Source organism: Erpetoichthys calabaricus, chromosome 11 (assembly GCF_900747795.2).
Source record: "Erpetoichthys calabaricus chromosome 11, fErpCal1.3, whole genome shotgun sequence".
Taxonomy (NCBI): domain Eukaryota; kingdom Metazoa; phylum Chordata; class Cladistia; order Polypteriformes; family Polypteridae; genus Erpetoichthys; species Erpetoichthys calabaricus.
Genome location: NC_041404.2, coordinates 86,314,999 through 86,332,835, shown reverse-complemented (window position 1 = coordinate 86,332,835; position 17,837 = coordinate 86,314,999). Strand labels below are relative to the sequence as shown.

At 36.3% G+C, this 17,837-nt stretch overlaps 1 protein-coding gene across 1 annotated transcript in view; it reads left to right on the top strand.

Moving 5' to 3' along the window:
• Window positions 1–17,837, top strand: part of LOC114660678 (uncharacterized) — a 157,849-nt gene that overhangs the window by 56,846 nt on the left and 83,166 nt on the right. The window contains exon 2 of the mRNA XM_051934012.1: window positions 8,431–8,522. Within this exon, the coding sequence (XP_051789972.1) occupies window positions 8,466–8,522 (57 nt within the window). The 5' untranslated portion in view covers window positions 8,431–8,465. The remainder of the gene's footprint in view (window positions 1–8,430; window positions 8,523–17,837) is intronic.

Below are 17,837 nucleotides of genomic sequence, written 5' to 3'. Positions count from 1 at the left end.
AGAAGTATAGATAGAAGAGCTTTATATTTAATGTTAGCAAAAGAATGTTATAATATATACAGTATATTTAACAGGGAGCCAGTGCATGGAAAAAAGTGAATCAGTTATATTTTCCTAAGGTTTAGCATGTGCAGAATTCTGTACATACTGTAATGTATTTAATACTTTATCTAAAGCACCAAAGAGAAAAGTATTACAATAATCAAGCTGAGAGGAGACAAAAGCATGAATAAATGGTTGAGTGGCATGATCAGTGAGAGATTTTTGTTTTGTTCTTTATTTCACCTTACACAATTTCATGTATTAGGAATTTGTTAGTTTTCGCATTGTACAGCGTCCCTGGAGCAATTACAGGTTAATGGTCTTGCTCAAGGTCCCAGCAGAGTAGGATCTCTTTTGGCAGTGACAGGGATTCGAAACGGCAACCTTCTGGATACCAGCGCAGATCCTTAGCCTCAGAGCTAAGCTAGAGCTAGAGATGGTCTAATTTGTTAAATATTTCTGAGATGAAAGAAAGCAGAACTGCTAACATGCTCAACATGAGGCTCAAATTACAAAATGGAATCAAAAACGACACCCAGTTTCTGAAGAAGGAGAGGTGGTACAACCATTAATATCAATCCTAAGCTTGTCAACAGATTTGGATCGTTTGGATAGAAATGAAATCCCAGACTATACTGATTTATAGTATAATCTTAACCAAAGGCAGAAGATAATTAATGAAAAACAATGGGCCAAGTACTTACCGCCAAGAAATACCTTGTGTAACAGGGACAGGTGGTGATTTGTGGCTGTCAATAAACACAAATTATTGCTTGCCTGTTAGGTAAGACTGAAACCATTCCAAAGCTACATCCGTAAGACCTACAGTAAATAATACTCTAAATGTTAAATGAGTGCAGAATGGCACACTGTGCCAAAAGTCATTGAAAAATCCAGGAGTATTAAAACAGAACATTTACCATTTACCATCATACAAGATAATCATTCACAAACTTTACCAATGAGATCTCAGGCATTAGCCCTAAAACCAGACTACTGTGGTTAATACAGCTAGAGCCTTTCCATATAGAAAATTATTTGTGAGGCAACAGTATGCTTCAGGATCTTAGTCAGAAATGGAAGGTTAATTTAGAAGCATCTTTGTCGACACCTTGCTTTTTTAAGACTGGCATGGAAGCAGACACTTTGCAGTTGGCTGAAATAATATCAGATATAAGACACATGTTGGGAGCACATAGTGCGCCGTGCAAATCTTGACTAAGGCAGTAGGGTTAGTGTTTTCTCATACTCAAAGATGAAGACAGTGGCGACTGGAGCAAATACACCAAACTTGTGCTCAGTACTACTGATCAGAGACTCACATCTCTCATGTAATAATAGAGACCCTTCCAAAAGAAAATGGGAATTCCTCTTGTGGAACTTAGACATATACATGTGTGTATACTGTGAACTCTGTGCCCATATGTCCCTGGCATATGTAACTGCTTGCTGCTGGTTATGGACATAAACTAATGTAGCCATTCATGGATCTAACTGCCTTCTGAAATGTGTGTTAAGGTGAATTGTGTTTTCTTATCATCCTGTATTGTGTACCTTTTCTGAAAGTGATGGCGGAGTAAACTTTTTTAAATAATTGATGGCTAAATAAAACCTTATTTACTAAGGAAGCATTTCAGACAAATCCACATAGTTAACTGCCCCAGAGCCTAGCCATTTAGCTTTGACCGCATTTATAAAGCTTCTGTGGGGTACATTTGTACAATGGTTAATGCTGCTGACTCTTAGATCCAGTATGTGTGTATGTATGTAATTTGTATACTAACCTGTGTTTATGTTGTTTTTTTTCCTCCTGGCACTGCAGTTTTCCTCCCACATTCTTAAAGATGTGACAGTTATGTTTACTGGTGATTCTTCGTTTGTCACAAATAAAGTTAGTGTGGGCTTGTGTGTATGAATGGGCTTTGTTTATGAACTGGTACTTCTTCCAGACTGGCTATATTGCATTGCACCTTATAGTTGTGAGGAAAACTCCCAAGCAGTAAATTCTATTAAGCAGATATAAAAATGATACAATATGTATATAGATGACTCTTCCCACTATTTTTGTCATGATTACCGTGTTCTCCTTTTATAGAAAACAAATATGGTCAAAAATAAAATAGGAAATGCTGTGCTAAAGAAGTGCTTATTGGCACATTTCAGAATTTATTAATTTTTTTATTATAACAATGAGCTAAGTGATAGGTAAGAGACTATTTGTCTCTTACATATCAGTGCATGCTGGCTTGATCACTAGTGCAGGGGCTCAGCAGAGGACAGCACAATGTTTTGAGCTTTTTCATGTATAATCTTGGACTTGCTAGATCTTGTTTGCAGCAAAATGGAACCCAAAAACAGGGCAGATAAAAGAATACAATCTAACCTGCTCTCATAATATTTGTTAAAAATACATATACCTCTTCTTTGTTTTCAAAATTCTCTTTAGCAATTTCATGCCTCATTTCTTAAACCACATTGGCTTCAATTCCAGATAAATATTTTGCACTACCATTGCAGAATAATGATTTCTGTTTGGCCAAAGGCAAGTGTTTCTTCTTCAGGCTACAATATACTGTGAAGGTCTAGAAAAAAAAATGTTCTTTTTTTTTAAATTTTTGTGCCAGAGATAATTAATGTTTGTTTAAGCTTGCCAGCTGTTGTCTGATACGGATTTGGTTGTCAATTTCATAGAGCACCAGCAATGGTAAAATAAATCAGCAATTTTGGCTCACAGTATTACATTGTACAAAAACACTGAACGTGTCGATGCTATTTTATATTAGACAGAAGGTGATCAGGTGTGGCTTGGTGGTAAAATGGATAGGGCTGCTGTTTCACATCTCCAGAGCCCTGCTTTAAAATATTTCCCCTCCAGTGTTCTGTCTTGAGTTTACATGTTTTCACATTGTCAGTGTGTGTTTTCCTCCATGTCTTCCAGTTTTTCTACCAATCTCAAAGATATGTTGGTTTAATTTTGGAATTCTAAATTGGCAACTCATGAGTGTGCCCTGTAAAGCATTTTTGTCTGGTATAGGTTAAGTTCCTGCTTTGAATCCAGTTCTCCTGGGACAGGCTCAGGGTCCTGCTCCCACAAACTGGACTAAGTGGGTTTGAAAATGAATAGATGGATAGATGGTTCTTTTTTATTATGATTATCTCTGCTTTACTTACTTCACTGGCAGGTTAAATGTCATGGTTGAGGTCGTGCAAAGAGTCACAAGCAGGGAACTGGCAACATTTTGTTTAAAGTGACTTTATCCACTAAGCCATACTTAAAAAGACAAATTAATTTGTTTATAATTAAAATAGCAGGAAGATCAGTGGCATATACAAATCTTTTAATCTATCCAGGGTTCAGGAGTTGAGCTCCAGCAAAAGTAAATGAAGCAATACAAAATTCTTGCATCAGAAATTAGAATGGTTTATATGAGTAACTTGAAATAATCTCATACCATAAAACTAAAATTTTTAAGTATCTAGAAATATATAGGCCATTGACTATAATTCTCCCATTAGTAACATTATGTCATAACTATGAGAGGATAATAAAGGGTAATATAAATATTAATGTGCAAAAAAGTGTTTAGGTCTCTGATGGCACACAGTTTCAAAGTTCACAAGAATATAAACAAGAAAACTATACCTACACTTTTCTTTTGGAGACATGCCAGCAGGACCACTCCCTTTGCCAATGTGACACGTAAGATGGCAATTCTTGAAGTAAACGTGGGGGCGTTAACATGAAACAGGGTGGAACTCTCAGTAATGGCTCAGATTCGGAGAATTGACTATGAAAGATTCTTTAAAACAGATGCCATTTTCCAGGCCCCACTCACTTTGCTCTGGTATGCAAAAGATGAGAAATAACAAGTAACTGTCAGTGCTATTAGCACATTATTTTGTTTCACTATTAAATTAATATAATTACTATGAATGGAAAAATGTGAGTCCAGTCCAAGACTAGATTTTTTTTAAAATAATGATAAAACAGCCCATTTAACTTGCATTAAAATGTATGCCATATATAGCAGAAAGGAAGTGTGAAATATTATTGACCCAAACTTGTGTTAAAAATATATTTCAATACTGAATATTATTAAAATGTAAGGGAAGTGTGAAATATTAATGAAGTAAAAGTTCCTAACTTCCATTAATCCTGTTTTGAAAAAAGTGAATTCAGAAACTGGACAGAGTAAACATATATTTTTTAATAAATACTACCTAATGTATCATTTTAATGGGATGAGGAAGTGTGCACTTTCATTATGACACAGAGTACTGTATTGAATTGTGTGACTCGAGAAGTAAAGATCATCCATAAAAATCCAAGTTAACCCAACCTTTTTTCAAATAGTCTTCTGTGTTTATTACCAACCAGGGCAAGCTCATTGTATTTATGTTTAGGTGTCCTACACGAGAACCTTTGCCAGCACCTCAGCTTTTTGCTTTTATCAAGTAACCTGCTGAAAAACAATTTTATTAGAAACTAGGATGATGGACAGCAACGTAAGCAAAAGTAGGTATTTTTCTCTTGTTATGGATGAATGGGGTCATCCTCTGTTTTCCTTGCCATAATTTTGTTTCGATTTTTTTTTGTCTGTTCCAATACTCATATCTACATTGAAGGTACAAAAGTACCTGCAGGTTTACTACTGGCCAGAAAAGTAACATCTCATATATGCAAACTCACCTTGGATGGCATAAAACATACAGTGACGTGAGAATGTATTCGTCCTCTGTTACTGCATTTTTTGACAATGTAAGGATTGATTAGGCTGAAGAAAACTCAGACTCTTTAAATGTTCGAATGAAGTAAAATATGCATTGAAAAGAATGTCACACTTTAAGCATCCTAGAGTGTAGAATGGTTAACATGGATATTTCAAAAGAGCAGACACAATAAAAAAAGACATCATCACAAATTTAAAATGGAAAGAGAATGTTATCTGAAGCTCAAGGAAGATGCAAAGCTCAATGGTTACCAAGTGCTGGTTTTTGCTGTTGAGTACCAGCACTCTTTATCCATTCTGCTCCAGCCAACAGTCATGATGCTGAAAACTACAAGGGCTACCAACACCCTCCAACTCTCTTCAGTCACAATGCTTAAATAAAATTGCATAATGACCCAACATCAGTCTTTAATTGTGACACTTGCATTTCTAATAGGGAAGACACAGAATTTGTGTTGCAACACTTAAAGCTAGTGCTCCACACTCCTCGCTCTTCACATTAACATATCAGTGTAACACATAGGTACCAGCATTTATGCATATCCACCTTAAGCACTGCTTTGTCTATGCACTTAGATCTGCAGATTTTAAATGGGAACTATATACAACTGACATAAAACACAAAAAGAAATGCGTGAAAAACATAAACAATGGAAATTATAAGCATCTAACAATAATAATATAAACTCAAATTTTATTTTATTCCTACTGATTATCTATTTCTATTCAAACGAATATACTTTCCTATAAAACTGTGTTTTACAATGACCATCAACAAAAATCACCTCACTAGGAAAAGGCAGCAAATGTAGGAATGATCAGATGGAGGAATGTTTTACTCTTGGACAATTGTATATAGCATGCCGTAGAGTAAGTATTTCCAATGACATAATAATACTATTATTACTTATTATTTGATTGATGTCTTTATCCAAAGTAACTTACAACATTTGAGATGCAATTGGTTATATTTCTTTTGCTTTTCCTAATTAGAGCACAGGCAGATGAAGTGACTTGCTCATGTTCACACATTGCCAGTATTTGAATCCACAACATCAGCGTTTGAAGTTCTAGGTCCAAAGCCTTAACCACTACATCAAACTGTCTGCCAGTAATACTATCCCTTAAAATCTACAAATATCGTATACAGAAAAGCACTTAGCTTAGTTAATTACATAGTACTTCTGATACACCAACATCTTTATAAGTTGTACTCTTAGTCTTACGAAATGTACTGGGTAACAGAGCCAGCCCATCTTAACAAACAATGACAGATGTCTATGTATGTGCATTTCTGTCCGATTGGTATGTCTCTGTTATATTCCATTTAGAATGGGATTGTAAAAGCAATGCTGATGTTTGTGATGCAGAATTTGTTGGAATGACAAATGCAGTGCAGTTTAGTACTACATACATTACAAAATATATTCCCATAGACAGTACACTGTAAATGTTAACATTGAATACACTGAGGTCTATGTTGTTTGCTTAGATTTCAACCCCTCATAGAAGAGCAGCACAGCTAGTTAATGTATAATTGGCGATGCTATTTAATGCCTAATAAGTTAACTTTAAAATTTTTAGTATATTTTTCAACTTCATAAGCCACTAGTGTAATGATACAGTATCAGAGTAGTAGCTTACTGAATGCAGTGACACCTGACATGACAGTTACAGAGGTAAGAAAAAAATCAGAGGGATGGTGAAAAACAAATCAAGTGGAGAAACACAAAAAAGGTTTCTACAGCTGTCTATGTCAGTAAAAAGGATATACAGTATGTGTTCAATATTCATAGAAATTCTGGAGTCTCTCTTGACTGTATTCTTTGATTTGACTGGGTTAATCATGGCTCTTAATTGGCCTGGTATGTATCAATATAGCTTGGTTCCTACCTTGTGCTTGATGCTGTCAGGATACACTTATTTGTAGGTTAGAGATGAAATAATGAGATACCCAACTGTTTAGTTAGTAATATGTCTCATATGTAAACAATTGTAAACCTGAACCCATTTGCGTGGAAATGAAAGATTACAACCAGATATTAAAGACGCTTACCATGCATCATCATTTAAACATTCTTTCCCTCCAAACCAACTGATGCAGTTTGTGAGGTGAATGCTTAAAGTAAACTGAATTGGGCTCATAATTTAAAACAACTAAATTAGATTAAATAAATTATGAACACCAGGACAACATTTATACTGAGATGCATAGCACTATTGTGAGCCAGGCTGTATTAGTGGAGTTAGGTTGCTTCACAACTGTCAACTGCACAAGAACTCTTTTCAATTATTTATTTAAAAGACATGAAACCTATGTTTATATAGTGTTACACTACAATCCAAAAACTATACCAGATTCAAATATTTTGAGCAGCACGATATCAGTTGACCTCATATGTGTTGAGCCTGTGTAAGTCTTCCAACATTATATAGTCGGGCTTCTGCATGACTTACATGTAATCTGCAACCCTCCCTGTATCTTTTAGATGAGACACTATTTTATCAAGATAATGGGTACAGTCGCCTGAGTAAAAACTAAGGGGTAGAAAGGAACAGGAATATAGCTGTGAAGTGTGAAACATTTTAGGGATGCAGAGCTCATGAAAATGAGCATACCATTAATTAGCCATGAAGGGATTTTAATGTCCCTGAAAGACTGACTTCCATGAGTCATATAAAGTTTTACCAGATTATGTATTTATTGTTTTAAAGAGGGTCTTAGTTCTGCAGTGTACGACTTCTTATTTGCTGTTTGAGCAATCTACAAAAAGTAATTACTAGCTATAACTTTTCAAAGTATCAGGACTTTAAGAATTTCTCAGTTCACTGATCATTTTTCACTGTGAAGTTGAAATCAGAAATTTGTTTGTAAAGCTGTAGAAAAAGGACAAAATTTCCTTGATGTAATTAGCAGCAAGCCTCTGTGAGAAGAGTTCTCGAGAGCCATCTCCTTTAGATCCTTAGCAGACCCACTTTGAGCATACATTGTCCTGCTGCCCTGTTCCTGCAATGATGAGAGTAACAAAAAGTTCCCAAAGCCCACGAGTGTTATGATACAGATAAAAGGAGTTGCTTCAAACTTACTTCACATTTAATTAACTAATGTACAAATGTGTAGGCCTGTGCTAGCAATGTTGTCCTGCTTTCTCCCATGCAGAGGAAGTCATTCATCTTCTTCATTACTGACATCATTGCACATGTCCCAGCTAGCCCGTTGCTGAAAACATTGAGTTGTAAGGTGTGCATGTATAGTTCTTTATGTTATACAGTTAGACATCAGTGTAAACAAACACACTATAACGTCATACCACTTTACTGGCACATGGAGTAATTGCAGAACTTAGGGCAACCTCCACCTGCTATGCATGGAGACGAAGGAGGACAAGTACTGCTTTTTAATAATTCTTTGAAAAGTGATAATGGCTTCACATTGTAATATATAAAAAATATTCTGTCTTTTTATTATTTTTGAGAATTTAAACCTTTTTAATGTTAATCTATGGAGGAAATATGGGAAGATAAATTAAAAATATAAAAATAAACTGAGATTAATTGATCATTTCCATAGAAATAAGCAGAATGTTGAATACTCATTCAGGATTATGAAGTGTACTGTTGTGTTTAAAATTATCCAATGCATGTTTTTTGTTTCTAGGAAGTCTGCAACTGTTTCTCTTCTGCGATGAGGAAATGAGTTTTTGGTCTGGAGGCTTTCGTCATGTTGCACAAGGAGGGGAGCCCGCAATGGTGAGTGGTGAATCACTGTTGGAGCCACCTACTTTTTTCTACCCACTATAAGCAGAAATGAGTGTAAACCCAGTATTCATCTGAGGTGTACATCTGTACGAGTAAGAAGCATGGCCCACAGGCAGGTATAACAGATTGAGGAGATTCCTAGCTAAATGTGTTAAGAATACCTTAAACTCATGTCTTACAGGGATTACAGCAGAGGTTATCAATCATCAGCAATGTCCATGAGCTGCACTGAGATACTGCTGCCTGCTGGCATTTTCCACTTATTTTGTAGCAGACTAAAATGTTGTCTTATCTCCTGTGGTGATGGTGGTAATACTGTCACATGTACAGGGCAGTGAAATGTTTACTTGCATGTCTAACTAACATGCCATCACAGGGTCCACTTACAGATACACCAGTAACCATGCCCATCCTACACAGGCCAGTTTGGAATTAACAGTTAAATAAACATACATGTCTTAAAGGACATGGAAGGAAAACTAAACTACCTGGAGGAAAATCCATGAAAAAATTTGTAAAATGTGGAAACTCAATGCAGATCTGAACCTAGGGCACATAATCACGGAGTCAGTAGCGCTAACCACTGCAGTCAACATGCCACCTGGTATATATATAATCTAATTGGAGTGTACTGTACATGTGACCTAAATCTGTATCAGGTTAACTGCAGTATCACATTTGAAGACACTTCCTCCTTTGGGGTACAAAGCATCTACCCACTGTTCCTCTGTTTAAGGTAGGTCACACATGCTGACCTGAAAAATTGACTAGCTTAGCTATTTTCTTCTAATAGCATTTTCAGTTTAACTATGAATTCTTATAAAGAAATAGTTTTAATGAGGTAATTATCCTGGATATCTTTGTATGTAGGGCAAGAATGGGAGGACAGGCTTTTTTTTGTACAGGGTGGCGCAGAGAAACAAAAATTTTGGAACTAGGTGTTAGCGACCCTGGAGCATCTGCAATTTTTTGGGACCAACGCAACCTCTTTTAGAACCCCTTGCCATTAGTTATAATGGTGCAGTAGAGTGGTGCGCAACGAGCGTTGGCTGTGAAAGCCTTTAATAAGAATGGTGATAGTGTGATTGCTGCACAAAGGCAATTTCAGCATCATTACCAGTTAGGACGGCATGATCGTGTACCGTCTGCTCATGCTATTACAACATGGGTGCGTAATTTCAAAGAAACCGGTTCAGCCTTGAAAAAGAAGTCCCTAGTTGGAGCCACTTCACTTCAGCTATTCGATGATTGTTTGGAAGGCGCGTCATTTGACATTCCATGGCCTCCGAGATCCCCAGATCTCACTGTTTGTGATTTTTTTTCTGTGTGGACATCTTAAAAGCCAAGTGTAGTGCACACGTCCTGCAACCATTGCTGAACTAAAAAGGAGGATTGAAGAGGAAATTACTGGCATTCCTCTTGACAGGTTACGTCGAGCAATGCAGAATTTCCACAACAGGTTGTCAGAATGTGTACGGAGAAATGGAAAACACCTTCACGATACTCTCTTCAAAACATCAAATGAATATTGAATGAATATTGATTACCATCATTATTTGCATATCCTGTACAATACATTTCATCATTAAATGTATTTTGTAATGTGTGTATTCGTGCATTGAACGTCAGTTGAAAATTTCTTGTTTCCCTGCGCCATCCTGTATTTGCATACAGGTCCTTTTCAGGTCCTTGCATAGCCATTTTCTTCTAGCTTCTGAGATATTTCCGTAACAACAGTTTTTAGTACCCTGGCTATGAGGACTGAGTCTGTGTCTGACCAATTCATATCCTCTGACTTCATTATAATTTATTGCATTTTTTTCACTTGTAGATTGTTTATTGACTGAATTCTTCAATGTTTGCTGTAGGCATGTTGTCTTTTGGCAGGCACAGGAAACTTTTTTGTGACAATTGTGGTGTGTTTTTCAGGATTAAGGAATTAATGAGAAGTATGGTGTGCAAACAAGTTTTTTTTATTTTATTGTGATTGCTGACTAAGGAAATGTGATATTAAACTAGTGGTAGGGGGCTTGCTTTGTTTATTGTAGTGCTTTAAACTATTTTTTGCACATACGCATTTATAGTTTGTTAACTGTTTAAAGTAAGTTAGGGCTGTGGTCAGTCAAAGCCATTAACAGTAAGTATATACAGTTTACAGTAGCTTTTGGCATGATATAATACCAAAGTTCTTAATTTTTTTTTTTTGTGGTCCTCTGCAGCTCTTAGTAAGAATAATAAAATAGCTTAATAAATGTGAGAGAAGGTGTCTGCATGTGAATGAACTGAGTCCTGTTGGTTCCAGAATTTTAACCACTGCTGCTAGGATACACTCGGGGTCCCTTTGGCTCAGTCTCAAAATAATCAGTTTTAGAAAATGAATGGATACTGATATTTGCTTTAAATACATATATGAAGCTGAATGTTTCTATCTTTACCATGATTTTGGCAGTCTAACATAATGTAATACTTGTTTTCTTGCTGTAAAAATACCTGAGTTACTTAAAAAAATTATCTATATGACTGCATTACTATGGAAAATTATTCCCGTTACTCCAAAAAAAAGTTCACTGCGTTATTTTGCCAAATAAATTACTTGCTGCTGAAGTAGTTAAGCATGTGTGTAGCATGCACTGTTAGTAATCCAATATATTTTACACTCATTATTTTAAGTAATGAGTAAAATAACTAAGTTTATTTTTAAAAGTAACGCCCCCCAGTACTGCTAATAGGTACATTTTCAGTTTAGAAGAGGTGACAGAATATCTAGTTAAATTAAGAAAATAAGAAAAAAAATTCTATTAGGGCTAGAAGAGACATTCAGGTATTGTGAAAACAGCAATACTGCAATAGTATAAACCATCAACTTTATGGTGTTAACATTTACTGTAGTTTTAGTGACCAAGACTAATTACACTGCACAACAATATTTTTGAGTTTTTGCTGATTGTGACAGGTACCTACTGGGTATGCACAAATACAGTTTTGGTTTTACTGCATCACGTAGGAACTCTGAGAAATAGACATTTATATGTTTACTGACAATAACGTATTTAGTCACATTTATGTTTCACATAAGCTATTAAATTCAACAGAATTCAAAGTGTTTTGCTCCTGATTTTCTTTTGTATTCAATGTCTGGTGCATCACATTGCAGTGTCCAACAGTAGTCAGCAAGCAGTGACGGATTCCAGTTGCCTTGGTATCGTTTCTCCGTCGTAGCAATGTCCTGGTGAAACCTTTCACCGTGTTCGACACTGAAAGCACCGAGATTTGCGGGGAAGAAGTCCAAGTGTGAGTAGAGGAAATGAATTTTGAGTGACATGTTGCACTTCATTGTTTTGCATGCTTTGAGAAGTTTGTCTACCAGCTGAATGTAGTTTGGGGCTCTATAATTGCCCAGAAAATTGTCAACAACATCTTTGAAGGCTTTCCAGGCAATTTTTTCCGGCCCAGCTAACAGATCTTCAAACCACTTGTCACTCATAATATGTCTGATCTGGGGGCCAACAAAAATGCCCTCTATGATCTTGGCGTCAGTTATTCATCTGTCTTAAATACCGAAAACCTTTGCCTTCCTTGTTCAGTGCGTTCACGAAATTCTTCATGAGTCCCAGTTTTATGTGAAGAGGAGGCAAAAATATCTTTGCTGGGTCGACAAGAGATTTTTACAGAGTGGCCAGTTCTGTCGAGAATATTGCGACTCTTTGGCACGGCTGTCCCATTCACAGATGAAACAACAGTACTTTGTAGAGCTGAGCTGCAGTCCTAGTAACAGAGCAATGACTTTAAGATCTCCAAAGATATTCCAGTTGTACCTGCTATACTGGACGTGCTTCAGCAACAGTTCCATATTCTCATATGTTTCTTTCATGTGTGCTGCATAGCCAACAGGTACTGAAGGATAAACGTTGCCATTGTGTAGCAGAACAGCTTTCAGGCTTAACATTAACGAATCAATGAAGAGACGCCACTCTTCCGGGTTGTGATCACAACCCAAGGACGAGAACAATCCTTCAATGTCACAACAGGAACAGAGACTGTCGACTTGTGCAAAAAAATTGGTTATATCATGATGTTGGCCTTGAAACACAGAAATTTTCATACCTGGTGACAGCAAACACCATTCCTGAAGTCTCAAAACCAGCAGCTCGGCTTTTGCTTTTGACAGACCCAAATCTCTGACCAAATCGTTCAATTCGGACTGTGTTATCAGATGCGGATCGCCTGATGATCACGGTTCAAAATCCGGGTCAATGTCACTGTCAGTACCCTGCATTGCAGTTTCTTCATCTGGTTCATCTAAGGTCCAATCGTCTGGTGGTTTCGGAATTGGAAAACTGTCGTCATGTGGCACGGGTCTCATTGCTGACGGCAGATTAGGATATTCAATTGATTTCTTGTTTTTGGCAGAGAAACCAGACACATTAGTCAAACAGAAGTAACAGTCTGTTACATGGTCTTTCTGTTCTCGCATGTCATTGGAACAAATGGCATTGTCTTTCGAGTGCCTCTGAGCCAGGCTCTCAGACTGACAGCACATGTTGCACAGCAAATGTGAGGCACCCATTCCTTGTCTTGATCACCAGTTTTGCAGCTGAAATACAGATGATAAGCTTTCTTCACAAGAGCAGTCATCCAGCGTCTCTGAGGTGCAAGTGTATATTCGCCACAGATATAGCAGAATGTATCGTAGCTGTTACGACATTGACGAGACATATCGCCCGACACCAAAACGTCTATAGCATCAAGCTTACTTACTGTTATATTGCTACAGATACTGTACTTTACTATATTGATACTATACATACACACTGACTATCTATATATGAGCAGGATCGGTGTATCCACCTTTATAGCATGCTGAGATAGCGTCAAGCTCGTTCAGACTTGCCCAGGATGTCAGCTTCCACAGAACAGCTTCCAACCTGGCCTGATTCCATGCCTGGACATGCCCAGGCTGCACAAACCATTGTTGATAAGTCACTTACGGGAGCGAAAATGTTTGGATACAAATATAAGAAAAAACTCATGACAAAACTGAAGATTTCTCGGAAACAGTACGTGATGGGTAAATTTTGATGTGATATTCGTGATCAGCACCCAAAAATCTATAAGAAACACCCAACAGTGTTCAAGAAGCAAAAACTTTGTTGTGCAGTGTAATTGATTTTGCTGAACTGCTAATGCAAATAGTTGAGTGTCTGTAGTGAATAAAGGTTTTTAATGGAGATCCTTATCTGCACCTTTAATCTGGTAATAGGCTTTAATATTCCTAGATGTATAGCTGTTAGTTACTACTTGCTTGTGAAAGCCATCCAATGTTCATTGTTCAGTGTTTTTGAGGGTTTCTTGAATTTCTGGATTTTGGCTTTCTGGACCATAAAGTTCTTCATTTTTTATGTCTTGTTATGGTTCCCATTACTATTACTGTGGTTACCCACTCAAATCTGGTAACGATATATTTCTCTCTGTTGATATTCTCTCTGCAAGCAGCTTTGAAGGATTATACCGAGTAGCTGACATACCTTGTCTGAAAGAAGCTTGAATTATTCAGAATTGGATTAAAAAATAATTTAAAATATTGCAAAATATGGGGATAAGCGCATCCCTGGTCTGAATTAAGTGGGATTGAAAATGATATGACAAATGTGAAATAAGAATGGTTAGCTGACACAATTATAAACATTTTTATAATTGAATTTTTCATTCAATAAATTATTATTGTTGGGCTTAGCAGCAGCAAACTTCCATTTAATTAAATATGTGAAAGTATTTTATTTAGAAAAATGTTTGATTTGATTTATGATGTTGGCATAACTTTCTTAAGTCTTTAAGGCACTTTATTAGGTTTGCTTTTTTTAGGTTTTGCTTTTTTTTCTATCTCTGCTATAATAAAAAACAAGGAGTTTAGAGTCACCATCACCTATCTTGTGTTATTCCCGTTAATGAAAACTAAAATGAATTATGTTGTTAATGAAAAAATAATCATTTTGTTAATTACAACAAAAATGAAAAACTGTCTGTAAACTAAATGAAAATGAGAAACTAAAACTGTAAACAAAGCTAGTTTTTGTCATTTTAATTTCATTAGTCTCAGTGCATATTGTATATGCGAGTGTGCAATTGCCGGTATATTTATTACATATTATTTAAAAACTGTCCGGACAGTAGTAAATCTGGTTAGAAATGAGCATTGATTTGTGCACATGTGCTAGTATCCCTCTCTGCTGACATTTGAATCTGTGGATTTCATTGGCCATAATTGACCATCAGTCACAGATGTTGCGTTGTCAGAAAATGGCAGGCAAATTTCACTAAACTTCAATGACAGAAACTTAAATTAAAACATGTCACATGTTTGGAAGATACAGGTAGACAGTAAAACAGGTAAAACAGTTTGAAAGAGCCATGGATAAGTTGTCATGCTCGACCAATAGATGTGCCTATACTCCAAATTCATTCAGTAATTATTCTGGAATATATATTTATATACCAAAGAAAGAAGGAATTTCAGCCATTTTAACCTTACTTCACACAGTTATTCCTTGTTGACTGAAGGTATCTTTGCATTGTCAGATTAAGCAGATGTGTAGCATGCAGTCTATGTTATCAAATGATTCGATGTTACACGTAACAAAATAAGCAGACGAGATACACAGATTAAGGGTTGGGGGAATTCCCTGTATAATGTAAGTTGGTCAGAGTAATCTATCCAGACTGATACCACTGTCAAAGTTGTAAAATCAGACATTTGACACAGAAATAAGGTTCGACGAGACTTTTTATGGAAGTATGGCAGGAAGTGAAGTAGACAGAGGAAATGAGAATGACGTTGAAGATGAGTGAAGGAAATGACGACCTAATCAGTAGCCGGAAATTAGGTAATCGGAAATGGACCGGAAGTGAAGTCATCAGGTTAGGATGAAAGTAACACTAGTTGAAAGGAACCCAGAAGTGGAGTCGTCTGTGAGAGCTGGAATGGACATTACCCTGGTGGACCTCCAAAAGGAGTGGACTTTAGTCCTCTGTTTTTCTGCTGAAGAAGGGAGAAAGGCATTAGTATTTTGTTTTAAATCCTCTTCTTTTGTTCTTTTGCGCTCTGTCGGGCCTGCTGGCTGCCCTCTGTTTGTGCATGTGTGACAATGTATATGTTTAGTTTTAATGAGGTTATTAGCATTGATGTTTTAATGTGGCCATTGTGGCATTTCAGAGCGCATTCCTGTCATGCTATCATGATGAACTTCTCTATCTGAAATGCTTCATTGATGGCAAATGGTTGGACTGTTGTAATCTTAATATATTTAGAAAAGATGCAGTATTGCAAAGTTTTTAACAAGGGCTCTCTATCAGAGTGTTTACTTTCCAGCAGCACAGAGGTCTAACAGACAAATAGCCTTTGAATAGTCAATGTCATTCCCTGCATATAGCTGTAAAATTGATAATGAAATCCACTCTCATCCTATATATTGTTCCTTATCCTTACTGTCATGGTTGATTGTAACATCAACAGTCATATTCCTACATGTAATTGTACAAAAATTGAGTTATTTGTACATGGCTTTCTTCTTTTTTCCTCCTTCTTTCTTAATCTAATTCAAAACTTTGACTTTGAGATATTTATTAATTTTTGATATTAGTTTGTATCCTGTGTTATTAATACCATCTATTGTATTGTATTCCTTTGACTATTTTTGAAGCACTTTGAGCATTTGAAAGTTACTATGTGAATAAAATGTATTGTAAATTGTAAAATGTAAATGTAAATTCAGTTTCCTGGTACAGTATAGTGTTATTGGGATTAAGTATATGTATAGTTTAATTCTGTACATGTTTTTTTTATGCTGTGGATTCTATTTGCATGGTTATTTTTATTGACCTTTCATTTACAAAAGTTTTATTTTATTTACATCTTGTTTTTATTATTTCACATAATCATTATCATGTGATGGAGTCTCAAACATGGTGAAAAGGAATATAGGCCTCCAAAAAGCTCAAGAAGGGTAGACCAGGCTCTTTATTGGCCCGCCCAGAAAAGGCTCACTCGATCCAATTTACTCCCAGCTACGACAGCAGGATTCAGCCTGGCTAGGCCCCAAAATGAGGAAGCTACTTAACAAAGTTAAAAAAATACTTATTGTTCCAAAATGCCTCACAAGAGAGAAAAGCAGAGAAAAAGCTCCTGCTTGTGACCAAAAAAGGCAACAAAGAATCTTTATCAATGAAAGATTTCTATTTTAGAAAAAAGAAATAAAAATATGCTCAAGAGCAAGAATGAAGCAAAACCAGTTGCCTAAAAGGTTGTCCAAGTCCAAACAAATCCATCCATCCATCCATTTTCCATCCCGCTGAATCCGAACACAGGGTCACGGGGGTCTGCTGGAGCCAATCCCAGCCAACTCAGGGCACAAGGCAGGGAACCAATCCCGGGCAGGGTGCCAACCCACCGCAGGACACACACAAACACACCCACACAACAATCACACACTAGGGCCAATTTAGAATCGCCAATCCACCTAACCTGCATGTCTTTGGACTGTGGGAGGAAACCAGAGCACCCGGAGGCCAAACAAATCATAATCTACTAATCCAGTGTTAATTTTGACAATGCAGTTTGATTTAGTTTTAGTCTTAGTCTCCTGACAAAATTGTGTTTTAGTTTTAGTCAGATTTTAGCTATTTAATTATGGTTAGTTTCAGTCTAGTTTTTGTCAACAAAAAATAATTTTAGTCAAGAAAAGGTAAATCAGTTTTAGTCAACTAAAAGTAAAAATAAAGTCAAAAGCAGATGGATGCCTTGTTTAACATATGAATATGGACAGAATAATACCGAACCTCTAAACTATTATACTAACGTACACTAATGAGCCAAACCACACGTAGGGATTATTGAACATAAAATGAAGTGTAGGTAATACTAAAAGTAAAAATTAAAGCAATATTACAGTATACCTGTATTGTTGAATTAGTGAATTCCAAAATAATTTAGTATACTTAGATTTAAACAAACCCTTAAAAGCTGTTTTTGAAACAAAATACTTTTAAAATCTGGTTTGTCAGAGAGTCACTCTGTTAGGTTTGCAACATTTACTATTGTAAGATTTATATTTACATCATTAGTTTGTTAAAAACTCACTAAAGAGTAACATTTAACAGATGAGTCAATCATTAGTCCAGTATTTCAGAACTCTTGTCAAAGAGCACTTGCTGTTGTTTCCAACGTGTCTCACATGAGTGATCAGACTTTGTTATTGCTTAGCCTGCATGCAAATCCAGAATTACAAAAGTTACATCTAGTCAATTAATCGT